Source organism: Rhinolophus sinicus, chromosome 1 (assembly GCF_057876585.1).
Source record: "Rhinolophus sinicus isolate RSI-liver-muscle chromosome 1, RSI-T2T, whole genome shotgun sequence".
Taxonomy (NCBI): domain Eukaryota; kingdom Metazoa; phylum Chordata; class Mammalia; order Chiroptera; family Rhinolophidae; genus Rhinolophus; species Rhinolophus sinicus.
The window spans coordinates 105,227,890-105,242,806 of NC_142501.1; the positions used below are offsets into that span (position 1 = coordinate 105,227,890).

Genomic DNA, 14,917 nt, shown 5'->3' on the forward strand with positions numbered 1-14,917 from the left:
AGACACTCTTTCAGAATACAAGGATGCTACATGACAATCAAAATGGAGAGGTTAGTGTCCTTGGAGATTTAGAACCCAATCAATCTGAAATGGATATTCAGAAAAATAGGTTAAAACAGAAGGTAATTTATAATCCGTTTGGAACCCAGAAATCACTTAATTTGGGGAAATATAAACCACTCAATGCTTTTAGCAGTATGATATAGATTTTTCCTTAATTTCATAGACAGAAGCAGTGAAAAAGACCGCTATTTTTCTATATAATTTTTCTTTAAAAGGGCATTCTGTTACCTCTCCTATGTCTCAACCCTGGCTAGTTATCTAAAGCCAAGAAGGACTCTGTTGCATGACCCCCAAAGCACTGGCTCCAAATCAGCTTCTTTCTTCTTTCTTTCTTTCTTTGTTTCTTTTTTCCTTCCTTCCTTCCTTCCTTCCTTCCTTCCTTCCTTCCTTCCTTCCTTCCTTCCTTCCTTCCCCTTCCTCCCTTCCTTCCTCCCTTCCTTCCTTCCATTCATTCGTAACAGCGTGATTGAGATATAATGAACATAGCATGCAGTTCACTCATTTAAACTGTCCAGTGCAGTGCTTTTAGTGTGTTCAAAGCTTTATGCAGTCGTCATCACAATCAGTTTTAGAACATTTTCATGACCCTGGAAAGTATCCTTGTACCTGTTAGCTTTCACTGTGTGCCAGTCTGCCCTTCCCACTCTTCCTAGCCCTAGGGAACCACTAGTGTACTCTCTGCTCCATATTGTGGTTTTGATTTATTTTTTTCTGATGACTAACGATCCTGAGCAATCTTCTCACAGGCGTATTATCCATTCATATATCTTCCTTGAAGAATTGATTATTCAATTCCATTGCCCATTAAAATTGGATAGTCTTTTTCTTGCTGAATTGTAAGAATCTTTGTATAACCTAGATACAAATTAGTTATCACATACAGGATTTTCAAATATTTCTCCCTTTCATTAGCTTGCTTTTTAGTTTTTCAATGTGTCCTTTAAAGCATAGCATTTTTTTATGCATGATTATTACAAGCTTTCAATTTGTAAAACATAATAATAATAATAATAGTTGCAAAACGCATTACAGCAAAGTGCAATAAAAGAAGATATGTCTGTAATTTATACTGCATAAGTTATGTTGCTTATTATATCTTTTTATAATCCAGAAGTTGTGTCTATTTTTTCCTTAACTCCCCAATGAAGTGGCTGAAATAAACCACAGTTATTTGGTTCACAAATCCATACTTAAGAAGAGTGTGGCCAGGGCCGTCTGTCTCTGTTCCCCTCAGCTTCAACTGGGACAGCTCCATGGCTGGTGGCTGGAATCATTTGAAAGTCTGTTCAGCAATGTGTCCGGTTGTTGGTGCCTACTGTTGGTCAGCACTCTAGCTGGGGCAGACAGCAGGGACACCCACACCTGAACAGCCGGCTCGCACTGTGGCCCGAGCCTCCCCACAACACGGGGCTGGGTTCCAAGGTTCAGATCCTCAGAGACATAACCAACAGGAGCAGTGTTGCCCTTTGTGAAGGAGTCTTGGCATTCACACGGAATCTCTTTCAACATATTCTGTTCATTAGGAGCGAGTCACTAATGTTGACCCATATTAGACTGTTTTTATGCAATGAATATTTCAAAATTTACGGACACATTTAAAAACCAGCTTGATCTATCCACTGTCCACAATTCTTTATATTCCTCCCACATGGAAAATACACTCATCCCTACACAATACTCCCCACAAGTCTCAAGTTTATGGCATCAGGCTCAGGTTCGAGTCTAAGATTTTACCATGTGAGTCTGGTGCAAATGGGGATGAAGGGCCTGGCTTTTGGTTTCTAGGATAAAGCCCCTTGAGGACAATTCCTTTCAATATGAAAACATGAGAATGGAAGGGACAAGTTACCTACCACCCACACACCCAACATTCTGCTCGACTGCTGAAGTTTCCCCTGCAGAAATGGAAAGTGGAAGGCACCTTAGTCCATAGCAATTCTGAAATACAGCCTGATGTGTGCTGTCCGTTCTTGGATTAGGACTCAGTGGTAACCTTGCCAGTGCTTCTCCATGGCCCTTTGCTGGGCCCTGTGAGCTCTTTGTTCTGTGCTTTTCATAAGAAACGACCTGTGCTTGCAGCCCTTTCCTCAGCATCATTCCTCCACGCGAATGCCTAAGCCCCACAGGCCTCCTCTTAGTTTTCACTCTCTTGGTTTTTATTAGTCCAAGGTAACAAGCTGGTTGTTTGCTACTTGATCATCCTAAAAGCTTGGCGTTGCGTGTGAGTTATTGGGGTTCGTGCCATTAGAAAAGCCACCGTCATAAATCGTTTTGAGAGAAGCTCTTGGGCTTCCTGTAGCTGTTGCAGGACCATGCCTTTAAAATTCTTATACTCTGTAGATCCTTCCAGGAATTTAAGGCCCCACCTTAACCCTTTTGAGGTCTCGAGGAAGAGTTTTACAGTCTTCTCTTCATCCTTATATCATGTCTTCCTGGGAGCACAGGGAATTTGATCTTCACCCAGAAGCCATTTCTTTCTTTTAGCATGATTTGCCCTGTGGGGACCTTAGGAGAGGCTGTAAATGGGAAACAGAAACGGACCTGTGGGAGAGGCTGTAAATGGGAAACAGATATTTGAACACAATATGTCCTGGTTCCTTTACAGTTCATAGTCTTTCGTTAGCTCATGTATCTCATGGATTTTACTTTGTTACTTCATAGCAAGAGTCCCCTTTCATCCAGATTTCAGACTCATTTTCTTCACTGGCTGAGAAGTTCTTGCTGTCAGCCTCTTCAGGGGCCAGCAAGCCCCCAAGAAGCGTCTCTTGGAGGCCCTGTGGTTGTCATTCTCACTCTTCTCCACATCCTTTCGGGTTCCACGTCCCTCCTGGTGCAAAGGCACTCCTACAGGCTTTAGATGGCATTCCTTGTGGCCTCACACCATTTTGAATATCAGTAACAATGCCAGTTATTTATTGCTGCTCAAGAAACCAACTCAAAAGCTAGTGGCTCAAAACAGCATCTGTTTTGTTCCAAAGGAATGCAGTTGGATGAAGGTCTGTGAGACCAGCTCATTTCTTTTCCACTTGGCATCAGCTGGGTGGCCATGAAGCTGCGAATGAGAATCATCTAAAGGCTGTAACACACACATGTAGCAGTTGAAGCGGCCTTTTGCCCGGGACATCCGCTGGGCCCGTCTCAGCGCAAACATCTATAGGAGGCCTGACTGTGTGGCCTGGGCTTCTTCATTCTGCACAGCTGGTGGCTGGGTTCTCAGGCCGAGCTTCCCGAGAGAGAAAGTCACATGGAAGCTGTATCACATTTCCTGCCTCAGACATACATAGCATTCTCACAGCAGTTCTGCCCTATTCCATGCACTAGAATCCAGTGACTCACTAAGGCCAGCACATATTAAAAGAGAGGGAATTTCATGGAGAAATGTCAAGAATTTGTAGGCATGTTTTAAAAACACTATATCCACTCACCTCGTCTTACCAAATAAGCATTGTATCTACAGGAAAGTAGTTCTACCCTGCTCAGGTCCACTGAAATTCCAGGAGATTTGTTGTTGTTACTATTGCTGTTTAGGATGTTCTCGTATATCTTGGAAAGAAAGAGAGGATTACGAGACAGCGTTATCGAATTAAGACTTTTGTTGTGGGTGAAAAAAATGTAGCGCTCATCTCACTAAACATTCACAGTGTGAGATGTGATTTCTCCTTAACCTTGGGAATCATTTCTTCTTGGAAAGCAATTCAAATTGCCATGAAACATTTGTAGCTGACAGAGGCCGAAGTAACTCGGATGAGTTACTTGTAACTCCCTACAACTTCTTAAGAAATTATGGAGAGTTAAAATGGGGAACAGGTGAGAGACTATCAACTGGGAGGTGACTTATAGTCATTTTATAGAAGAAAGACATGAAACAAGCATTCAAGAAATAGTAGAAAATCAAGTGCAGATGTCGTGTGGCAAAGTCGATGACAGTAAAGGATGCATTTTTGAGACTCCTGGTGCTTTTATGTTCGTTCTTCATTCTGAGTAATTCAAGGTTCCACATTCTAAGACTCTGCTACAGTATCGATGACATTTTATTGCAACTGAATTGATTTCAAAAGTTGATACTGGTTTGGGGTTAGACTATTCTCAGTCAACTTCCTTCGTAACCAAATTATACTATGTTACTCATTCAGAATGACGATCTCACAGCAAAACTGGAAACTGCATCTTCAGAATGTCTCCATCTGTGGGGTGGCCAGTTGGCTCAATGGTTAGAGCATCGTGCTCATAACACCAAGGTCGCTGGTTCGATTGCCACATGCACCAGTTAGGTACACCCTCCACAGCTAGATTGAAAACAATGGCTGGAGCTTGGAGCTGAGCCCCCGGTGGGTGCGTGGCCGGTTGGCTCAGTGGTTAGAGTGCAGTGCTCATAACACCAAGGTTGCCGGTTCGTTTCCCGCATGGGTCAGTGAGCTGGACCCGCCATAACTAGTAGATTGAAGAGAACGATTTGACTTGGAGCTGAGCTGTGCATCCCACAACTAGATTGGAAACAAACACAATTTGTTTTAAACAGTTTTTTAAAAAGGATGTCTACATCTTGTTGAAGAAAATCAATCTTAACAGGAGTTATTATCTATAAAGGAGTACAAAAGTCATGTGAAAAACTAGAGAATAAAAAGAAGAGGAGATAAAAATTATTGAGCCTCAAAATTCATATAGTCACGAATGAGGTAAAAAGCGTGAAGCAGAACACTAAAAATTCTGGGATATTGAAGACTGAGCAAGACAGGATGTAGTAGAAAACATTTTTTAAATCTGTTTTTACAGGTTAATTCACTGATTACCATGCCTTAGTTCATTTCACTGCAGATGACGTTTGGATATACGTATTGTACGTCATTCCCCTATTCCGTTCACAGCGGGTACTTTTTTATTTTCAGATTTCTGGAACTAAGGTGGGATTTGCCTCTCCTTCTTGATATTTCAGTTCCCATCACTATTATCACTCAGTTGATCTTTGAGAATCATTCTTTGTGGAAAATGATTTTATTTTGAAGGCCAGTTGATATAAAACGAGACTATTAGGAAATAAAGAAAAAGGGTGATTTAAAAACTGCACCATACTCTTAGATTATTAAGTCATATTGTTCAATTTTTAAAATTTCAAATTGATTCTCTTATTGGAACAGTCAGATGAGATGATTCGAAATATTTTCATAATTCAGATGTATTTCATTCCATATTGATGATAAGTATTTTAAACTTCAGCTTTTTTCACATTTAAATTGCCCTCCAAATCATTGACTTAAAACTAAAGAATACAAATAGACTATAATTATTCAGGTTATAATTATTTTTAAAATGTATCCTTTCCGTTGGCTTTAGGAACAAGCAGCATGTCAAGAAAACGTAGACCCGTTAAATGACCGTGGTGACAGAATTCAACGTCTGCAGGTCAGAATTCAACGTCTGGAATCTGAACTCTCCAAAGCGAAACATTTTAAAATAGAATTGGAAGAATGTAAGCGCCTCTACCTAGAGGAATTAAAAGTTACAGCATCTTTGGAAAAGAAACTAAACAAGTAAGTCCAAACAAAGAGAAAAATCAATCAAGCTCATTAATTTGCCTCTAAAGTCTAATTTTTATCCAGGCAGATTCCCGAGATTAATAGGAAGTGAAAGCTTACTAAATAGTATAATTTTGGAAAATGATGTTAGTGAATAAATTACTTTTAAAATGTTAGTTCAGGATGCATCTCTCCCATTTTTGGTTTTACATGACTGTATTTTTCCTTCTCACGCTTTTCATAGCCTTAATCTGATCTACCAGTCTCTAAGCAAAGTGTTTTTGAAGCTTTGTGATTTAGACAGCGCTATTTATTATAAAATTTCTTGTCAAAATTTCCCTAAATATGAGGTAACTATTTACTATAACAACTTAAACCCAAAGGGTTAAGTACTCTGCATATTCTGGCACTTGGTAAATGTACTTTCTCGATTGTGCTCTGTGTTTTTGTCTCTAGAGGTCGCTTTCGGACAAGCTGTTTTTTCTAGTCTTTTGGATGTACACAGAGGCATACATGTGAAATATAGGAGAAGGTTAACATAGGGGTGAAGGGTAGTGTAACTGACTAAGTGGCTATAAAAATAAGGCGGTCAGCCTGAGGGGGTGTGTGGAAGACAGAAAGGGCAGATCCCACCTCCAGTGCCTTGGTAACAGTGTCATAAGCTACATGCCCCTGGAGCTGTTTCAGTTCAGTATGATCACCAACCAGGCTCTCTTGTTCTCCCCCAGAGGCTGTTGTTCTAAATGACGCCTCAGTGCCAAATGGTTAATTTCTTCAGGGTAATGAGGGGATTACCCAAGGGCAGTGAAAGCAAATGCTTGAAAATAGCTTTGTGGGATTTCAACAAATTTCTAAACTTGTTTACTATGTATGTCTCTTAGCAATCCTCAAGAATCTTATGGGTTCAGCCATTTCAGAAGGCAGAAAGGATTATCTGTTAAGCCGTCAACATCACTGATAGGCCTTTTCCTCCCCTCCCTACTTTGAATTACTTCTTAGCCTGGCTTCCCCACAGAAACATATGTACCGGTTTAAAACAATTTGAAACATATCCTTGTACTTGGTAGGTCTGCCCTGACATATTTTCAGTGTTCGTTTCATGGGCAATTCCACTTACTATTATGGAAACATTAAGAACTGCAAATCATTAAGGAGAAAATAAAATACTAAGTCTTTGCTCTTACAATCTTCACAGGATTAAGGACACGCTGGCAGAGATGAGAACCCAGCTTCTCATGAATGCACCACAGAACTCTTTACTCAGCACGGCTCCCAGGAGGCCAGACCTGCACCTCCCTTGTGTTGGAAGGCTAAATGATTGGTTCCGACCTCAAGGAAATCTCGCTCCAAGAGAGCAGTTGGTGAATGCTACGTCAGCCCCACAGACTTCTAATAATGGCACGTGCACCAACTTGATGAAGGTTAGTTATATTACCTTCTTTCCTTTGGGTTTCAGATTTGCGATGTAATTCTTGTTCTTAACTTGGTGAGATTCTGAGTTGTTTCATTGACTAATGCACACAACGTAAAGGGCATAATTGTGTGTGCTAATGTAGAATGGAGACAGAAATTTGACCATCTTTTGTAAGTCCCTGCATCTCCCATGTTTTAAGAGCTACCTGTCATTAACTGTATTCAATAAATGTAATTAACTGACACATTTTAAATTTCTGGAAAAGCTGCTTTTCAATTAGATTTTACAAATGAAATATTACTACCTAACAACGAACGGTATGCTTTGAGATGCTTTGGCTTACTTCTGCATTGTTTTTAATTTGGCGATGGTTTATAACAATTTTAGTTTTCCTACAGCCCAGTTTCGCCATCCCTAAGCGTAAGTGAATGATTGACATTTACTAACTAAATGTGGATGTTTCTTATTTCAATGAAACCGAGGTAAATCCTTTTTATGAATTCGGCAAACGTGTAACCCTGGAAAGATTAACTTCTCTTTCCAAGTTAAAAGTTGTCATCTTTTTACATGATAGTACATCCTTAATTTCTGTTTTACTTATAGCATTTTTATTTCGATGATTTAAAATGTCTTGCTTAAAAAGTAATAATAAAATAAAATGTCTTGCTAAGCCACAGTACATTTTCGAAAGAGGTAAATTGAGCAAATATTTGAATTTTTAAAATGAAGTTCACTTATATCTGTATATCTCGGCATCACTTGAATAATTGATGACTGAGATGGCAATGAAATGGGGTCGTTACTAGCAACTTGTTTTCTTTGTGCAATACTGTTATTAAAATGTCCATTTTGATCTCATTTCTTTACTTCTTCACCGAGCCAGGATTTCTGTTTGGACCTTTTTTATAGTTTTCATACCTTTGGTAAAGTAGTCCTTCTGTGCATTAATTTTACTCCTGAACTCATTGAACTGCCTCGTGAGTTTTCTTGTATCTCATTGAGATTCTTCCTGGCTGCTATCTTGAAATCTCTATCACGTAGATCACAATCTTTCGTGACTTTGACTTGGTTTCTGGAGAAGTGTCGTTGTCTCAGTGTTACCCTGTTACCCTGGTTGTTCATGCTGCTGGATGGCTTGTTCCTCTGCAGGCTCATTTGAAGTAGTGAACACTTTCTTATTGATGTACATTTTGATGTGAGCAATTCAGCAGGTAGATAATTAGACGTCTCTGTTTTGTTTTTCAGTAGCTGATGCAATAGCACAGTTTCTGTTTTCTTTCACTGGTGCTACTTGTGCCTAGGGGGTCCAAGTGTGGGGGCTTAGCTGTGAGTGTGGGAGTGCTGGCCTGGGTGACCAGCATGATGGGTGTTGCCGCTGTATCCAGATCACGACGTTCGCTGGGCACCAGCACCTTGGGAGGGAACAGGGGAAAGCGCTGGTTGAGGAGAGCCTGTCTTGAGCCCACTGAGCTCACCTGGTTCCCTGTGGCCCTGGTAGGACTGTGCTGTGGTTGGAGGCTGGAGAAGTATTTCTGCTGCTGCTACTGGTCTCTGGTGGTGCCAGCACTGCTGCAACTGGGGAGGGTTGGGATTCTTGTGGAGGTGGGGGGATGCTGCTGCTGCCCCTCTTACCCTCCATTGGGCTGTGATGTGGGGGTTGCGCCCCAACCCCTCCACTGCTACTGCCTTTGCTGGGGCTTCAGGCTCAGCCTGTCCACCTGGAACCAGGTGTGGGCCTGTTCCTGTCCTTCCCCCCATCCTGCCTCCCTTTCACTTCCCATACACCCTCCTTCCCTTTACGGCTGTGGGATCTTTTAGGCGTCCTAGTGTGTGGGACAGAGGAACCTCTTTTGGGCTAGAGATGTCCAACTAGTTATAGATGTTAGAGGAGATGCAACGTTGTTGTGTCATTTGCCATAATGTTGACATCACCTTCTAAGATAGCCATTTCTGTCAATGCAGATTGGTTTGTAATTTGATGGTATTTTTATGGCCCGCTTAATGACAAGCAAAATAGCGTAGGCCTGTGCTAAATGAGGTTTCAACCTTGTTTTTTCATTTAATTTCATCATAACATAGCATAGCAGAGCCAAGTATTTTGAGACAGCCTTTTGGTCGTATAGGATCTCAGTGCTTCGAAGTGCTGACATTGGAATACTGGGTACAAAAGGAAAGTGTATGTCTAATGTTTTGTAAGTTGTTCAGCATGATACGTACTTCAAATGGTCTCTTTAGTCGTCTCCAGAAAAATCAGAAGATGAAAGAGTGTAAATGCAGAAGCTATGCAAGAGAATATGCTTGTGGACATTTTTTCTTTAATTAATTTTTGGTAGGAAAGATGTGTTTAGTTTTTCAGTATTTCTAGATAAACGAGAAATGGTTTATTTTAAACTCAATACCGTTTTTCCAAGTTAGCCACTATCCCCCTGTGGGGCGTTGTTTTGCCCAATCGTGCAAGCCTGATTAAGAGAGATGAAAAAGCGCTACTCCGTCAAGATACAGAGATACGTCTCCCAATCACGACAGAATGCTGGAAAGACTTATGGTCCAGCTGTGATGATGTGAGGTTGGACAGAAGTGTGCTAGGAGATAAAGAGAAATCTCTTTTGTGGTATAAGTTTTGCTTGCTACAGATTACCACAACATGGTTAACGCATTTGTTGGTTGATATCGGTCAACCAAGTTTTATTTTCAGGAAAAGAAAGGTTCCTTTAAGGAAGAATTTCCTCAGTTCGAGTTTGCTTTCTATCATTAAAGATTTTCTCCTTCAAGTTCTCGGTCCTGTGTTGAGGAATGTTTGTGCTTTATATATTGAGTGTATTGACTGCTATTAATCGGAGTTTTGATATCAGTCTCAGTTTCCTTATTTTTTTTCATGACTTTAAAGCTTCCAATTATTTAGAAAGTTACTATTTTGTTTCTCATGCCTCAGTATTGTTGAACTACATGACAAAGTTTTAGGTATTCATTTTGTCTGAGTCAGAAATTGATGGCAATTTCCTGAATATGAGGAAGTAGCTGGCATGTTACTCTAGCCTCAGTAAGAAGTCCTAAAGCCCATTCCTGGCCCGCAGCTCATTGGTTTTGTGCCCTAGGTGACCTCTGATCTCTCTGAGCTTGATTGCCTGTTATGTACAATTACGGACTTTGACTAAATCAGTGACTTTCTGACTTCAAAAATATTTATTTTTCAGTCTAATACGAGTCTTTAAAAAAAATTTTGAACGAAACTATATGATATAAAATATAGACAAGTAGAGCTGCCTAGCTAACGGAGACATGGAGACTCTGAGATTTTGTGTTCCTGCGGGGTCCCCAGTGGAACCTTAGATTTCTATGGGACAGAGTCTGAGAAGTACCAGTTATGAGAAAACCCTTCTAGTGAAACTCCTTTGAATTAAAGTTCGTGGATACATTCTTTTCCTGTGTATAATTTTCTCACCTGTCTATATTTTTGAGTAATGGAAAGGTATAAATAAACTTGCAGAAGCATTCTCCTTCTGAATATTGGACTACAAGCTACTTCTACATTCTGAACACAATCCTCACCTACAAATAAACATAAAGATAATCGAAGTAAATATCTAGGAAAAGGGCTCTGGGGAAAAGAAAATAACGTTACATTTGCAGTTCCCTAATTCAAGTCACAGAAAAATGTGATTTGCATTTTATATATTGTTGATTAATTGGAATTAAAACTGTTTCATGACAGGCCTCTCCCTTCACCTGGTATTGGGTTGTTGTTTTTACAAGACCGTCTAGTAATGTTGTCACATTATTCATTTTATAAGCCCCTTCTATGAAGCTATTGACAAAAAGGTGTTATGGAAAACAGTCTCTGCAAATATTGGAAACCATGATGGCCAACAGATTTGTCTTCACCCCTGAATTTGTAAAGGCATTGGATGTCATATTATCGTTGTCACCACACTGTCTATTATGTTCTGGACATTATTGTAAGCCCCGTTTCGGTCATGTAGTGAGAGGATACCTTTCAGAAGGAAGGATTAAATAAGAAAACTTTAGACTGGGACACTTGCAGTATAGAGTTTGAAATATTCCCATACATTTCGTAATTAAGTAGACTAACTACAACCACTCAAATACTTCAAAAATTGGGCCTCCCTCATTTGTAGAAAGAATACGAAGTTACAATTAAATAATTATGTATTCTTTTCGTTGTTACTAATTCTTTAGTCATGAATCAGAAACTAAATTTGAAAACTGGGTCTAGGCCATACTTTCTAAGTCAGATTTCCTGTAATCTTTGTGTCCATACAAATATAAATGTTTCAGTCATAATACAGACAAGAAAACAGTTTTTGTGATTGTTGCAGCCAGCAGAATTTTCACGTGACGTGACAGGGCCACAATCATCATTTTATGTATTTAAGGTTCTATGCTGAGCAATAGCCTAGAACACACCGTAAGATTAATTTTAAAAGTGCAAGAAACCATTAAGATAAAAAATCCATAAAGGAAAAAATCCATTAAAGTTACAAAAAAACTGGTTAAAATTTTATAAAGGGCTGTTTTTCTAAGGATTGAAAAGTAATGCTTTCACTGTAAAATATGACTTGTTTGATTCTTTGTAGGAATCAGATCACACCTCATCCTTCTGAAATTGTGTGTATTCAGTAGACGAATTTCAGCTGCACTATGGTCGGATTAGTCTAAACAGCATCACCTATATATGTTCTCTATTAAATTAAAATGAGTAGAAATTTATTTTATTTATGTGATTACTTTTGTGTGTATTTACACAATGCCCAAGCAAGGTCTACTCTTTAAAGGTGTTATGTAAAGGCCACATTCCTACATTAAAGCCTCTTGTTTAACTTAAATACTGTAACTAAGATTTGATTTATTTCAGGAGCAGCAGAAGTTGGTGGAAAGCATAACTAGAGATGTAGAAGAAGGTAGGTGGCCAAAATGTATTGATTCCAGTTAGATACCATTAATTTCTGAAATAAACAATAAAGAATATGGCATCCTTCTCCATGTTTTGATAATAGATACTACAATAACTATTTTCTCATGCATTGCAAGTGGGAAAGTTGAAAGCATAAACAAGCATTATGAAGAATACATTTCTTCCTCATTTATTCATCACGTGTAGCTTTTCGAAAACCTCAAAGTCCATGTATCTCTTTTTATTTCTGGCCGTCCCCTTCCTTTCCTCTACCACCCATATGGAACTTTTAACTTGCACATTGAAAACTGGGCTTCATCAACCTATCCTGTTTTTGCTAGTGATATAAGGCCCAGTAACCAGGCTCATCTAGTAATACTTAGGCAATTACAGTCCATATAGCTGTCACCTGATCGGTGACATTTAAACCTCCAGTCATTGACTTTGTCATTGGTTTACCTTTTACCTTCAGGAGAAACATCACATACTTTTGCATGGTTAAAACCACCCAAATCAATTTACTTCTTGCCAAATAATTCGGCCTTCTCTCTTGCTACTAACTCTAGTCTGCCCCTTTGCTCTAGCATCTATTGATAGCTAAACTAGACTACTTCTCATTCCACGCGTGTTCTTCCCCACTCTAGTCTTTGCATCTGCTTCTTCCTTCTATGTGGCATGCTTTTTCCTTGTCCTTCAGATACGAACATACGTATCACCGCCACCAAAAGGCAGACAATATTGACACAAAGCCAGGAGGTCCCTTCTATGTGTTCCGATAATGCCCTGCTTTATATTTGTATGGTATATGTGACTCTGAATGGAAATGGCCTGTTCACCTGTTTTTCCAGTTTAGAGTAGGTGATGGTTCGGGGATGGACCATGTCCTCTTCACCTTGTAACTTCAGTGCTTGTTGTACTAACTTAGCACATGCTTGTTGAATAAATGAATGAAGAATGAGACAATCAGAAGCTCTGAAACTTAGCAGGAAGAGCAGTTAATTCAGTGTGCAGCCATGGGCAAGTGATATGTAATAGTAATCTCCTATTGGGTAGTGGAGTCTTCATAGGTTTTTTTCATTCTTCTTAACATGTATACTTACATTTTAGATAAAGAGTATGATTCTTTCTTTTTTTTTCTAGCTGATGCTGAACTTCAATCTGAACACCGTCTACTTTGCTTTAATATCTAGTGATGATCTAGTTTTGAATGCATCACAAGAATATATGTCGTTTTTGAGTAAGAACTATATGATCTGAAATATAAATAGTTCGCCTTTACTGGGCTGTTTACATAGCATTTTCCTTCTTTCCCATTAAACATATGGCATGTGAAAATCCTTATTGAAGGAAAATATTTTCGTTTCATATGTGTATATGAAAATCTATATAGTATTCAAACTGTGTTTCTTGGCGTCTAACTAGCTTTGGAGCAGATTTTGTGGATGAAAACAAGCAGTGTTAAGTTTTACATACTCATGCTGCCCAAATACTAGCTGTTTATCCAACACCCAAACAACCAAGTTGTCATTAATACTGCAGTGGTGTAAACTGATAGCTATTTTTCAATTTTCCAATATTTATCACTGTGTATGAACCTAAAAATTTTCACAGACATCATTTTGATATCTGCTGTTATGGTTACGATCAATGTTTGGATGTATTACAATTGTTATAGTGCCATAAATCTGATTATATTAATATATAATTTTAAACACAGATTCATAAAGCTGTCCTCTTACAGAAATAAAATTTGTCTAAGGTTTTTCACCTTTTCTAGTCATTGATTTATCGATTTGTTTTTTGGAAACAGTCTTAAAATTAAGAAGCTTCTGGTTACGCCGACTTGGCAGAAATGTCACACAAGTGATGCTGAGTTCTTCCCAGTGCAGCAAATCTGGAGGCAGGTGCTGGGTTCCGTTACTGGCAATGTTGACTTTGATCGTGTGGTTAAGAAGCGTCGCCGAGTTTGTCCACCATAAAATTACTATTTCCCCTTGGTTATTCCCTTATCTCTTGTGTGCAGATACCCTGAGACTCTGTAAATATATCGTCAATCCTCAAAATCTCACCCACTAGATGGAGCACCCATTGATGACTCTTGCTGAATCAATGCCTTGATGGTTGCCAAATGATTATAGTATGATTGTGTCATCCCTCCTGCATTGATCAATACATCCAACGAAACACGCAAACAGATGAGGGAGGAAGGAAAGCTTATTACTTTGGTGCTTAAATGCTCCTGATTTGCCCAGTGGTAGCCATTTCAAGCTCACGGCATATCTTTTTGACCTGTCCCCATTATTCTTTGAGCACATCCTTCCTCTCTCGACAAGTTGTTCCAAGCTCATCTTGCAGTTGTCCGCCCCAGCCCTGCCATCGGACATTTTCTATAGAAGCCCTGAATCCTCTTAGGGGAGAGTGACATCGGGAGACCTGGATCTGGACACCAGATGCGGTGGGTATGCATGTTGCTAGTGGTTGTCGTTGCTCTCGGGCTCCCTCAGTGAACAACAGGGATTATGTGTGTCAACAGAAACGCACGCATACACGCACGCGTGGGTTCAATATCAAATATAATGAAAACTATGAATTCCTACCAATTCTTCTAATTCCAGTCAAATTCCACAGGGATCATTCCACAGGGTTTTTTCTTCACTCTCTGTTAAGTCCCTTTTATGGCAGTAAGCTGGCTCCCATCATCTGTATCTTATTTGTTTCATCTCCTTGCTGTGCCCACGCACATGTCCTCCTCACTGCCTTGGATTCCAACGCCCCACATTGAGTGGTGACCACTGTTGACCTCACTGTGCTCTCCCAGTGTGTGCCCTTGCCCTCACGTGCTTTCTCAGATCCCCTGTACCAGGCCCCTTCCTCTGCAGGTGATGTTCCCCCTTCAGGCTCTGAAAACCCGCGCTGGCTGTCCCTGTGTTCCTGTGTTGACGCCTCCTGACCTTGCCCAGTCTCTGACCCTTCATCCCAGTCCGTGTCTTTCAGGGATGCTCTGACTTGCGCTCC

At 39.9% G+C, this 14,917-nt stretch overlaps 1 protein-coding gene across 1 annotated transcript; it reads left to right on the plus strand.

Annotated features, from left to right (window-relative positions):
- Positions 1-13,669, plus strand: LOC148759157 (ankyrin repeat domain-containing protein 26-like). Its single transcript, XM_088798424.1, has 5 exons — positions 1-122; positions 5,395-5,591; positions 6,772-6,997; positions 11,864-11,909; positions 13,043-13,669. Exons 1-5 carry the CDS (start codon positions 24-26, stop codon positions 13,090-13,092), a joined length of 618 nt encoding a protein of 205 aa, XP_088654550.1. The 5' UTR covers positions 1-23; the 3' UTR covers positions 13,093-13,669.
- Positions 13,670-14,917: the final 1,248 nt, after the last annotated feature.

Bases quoted from the DNA above. Each gene is read 5' to 3' on its own strand.
- LOC148759157 (XM_088798424.1), top strand. From the start codon at position 24: ATGCTACATGACAATCAAAATGGAGAGGTTAGTGTCCTTGGAGATTTA. The intron at 123-5,394 runs GTAATTTATAAT...CGTTGGCTTTAG, and splicing joins AAAATAGGTTAAAACAGAAG to GAACAAGCAGCATGTCAAGA. The intron at 5,592-6,771 runs GTAAGTCCAAAC...CAATCTTCACAG, and splicing joins TTGGAAAAGAAACTAAACAA to GATTAAGGACACGCTGGCAG.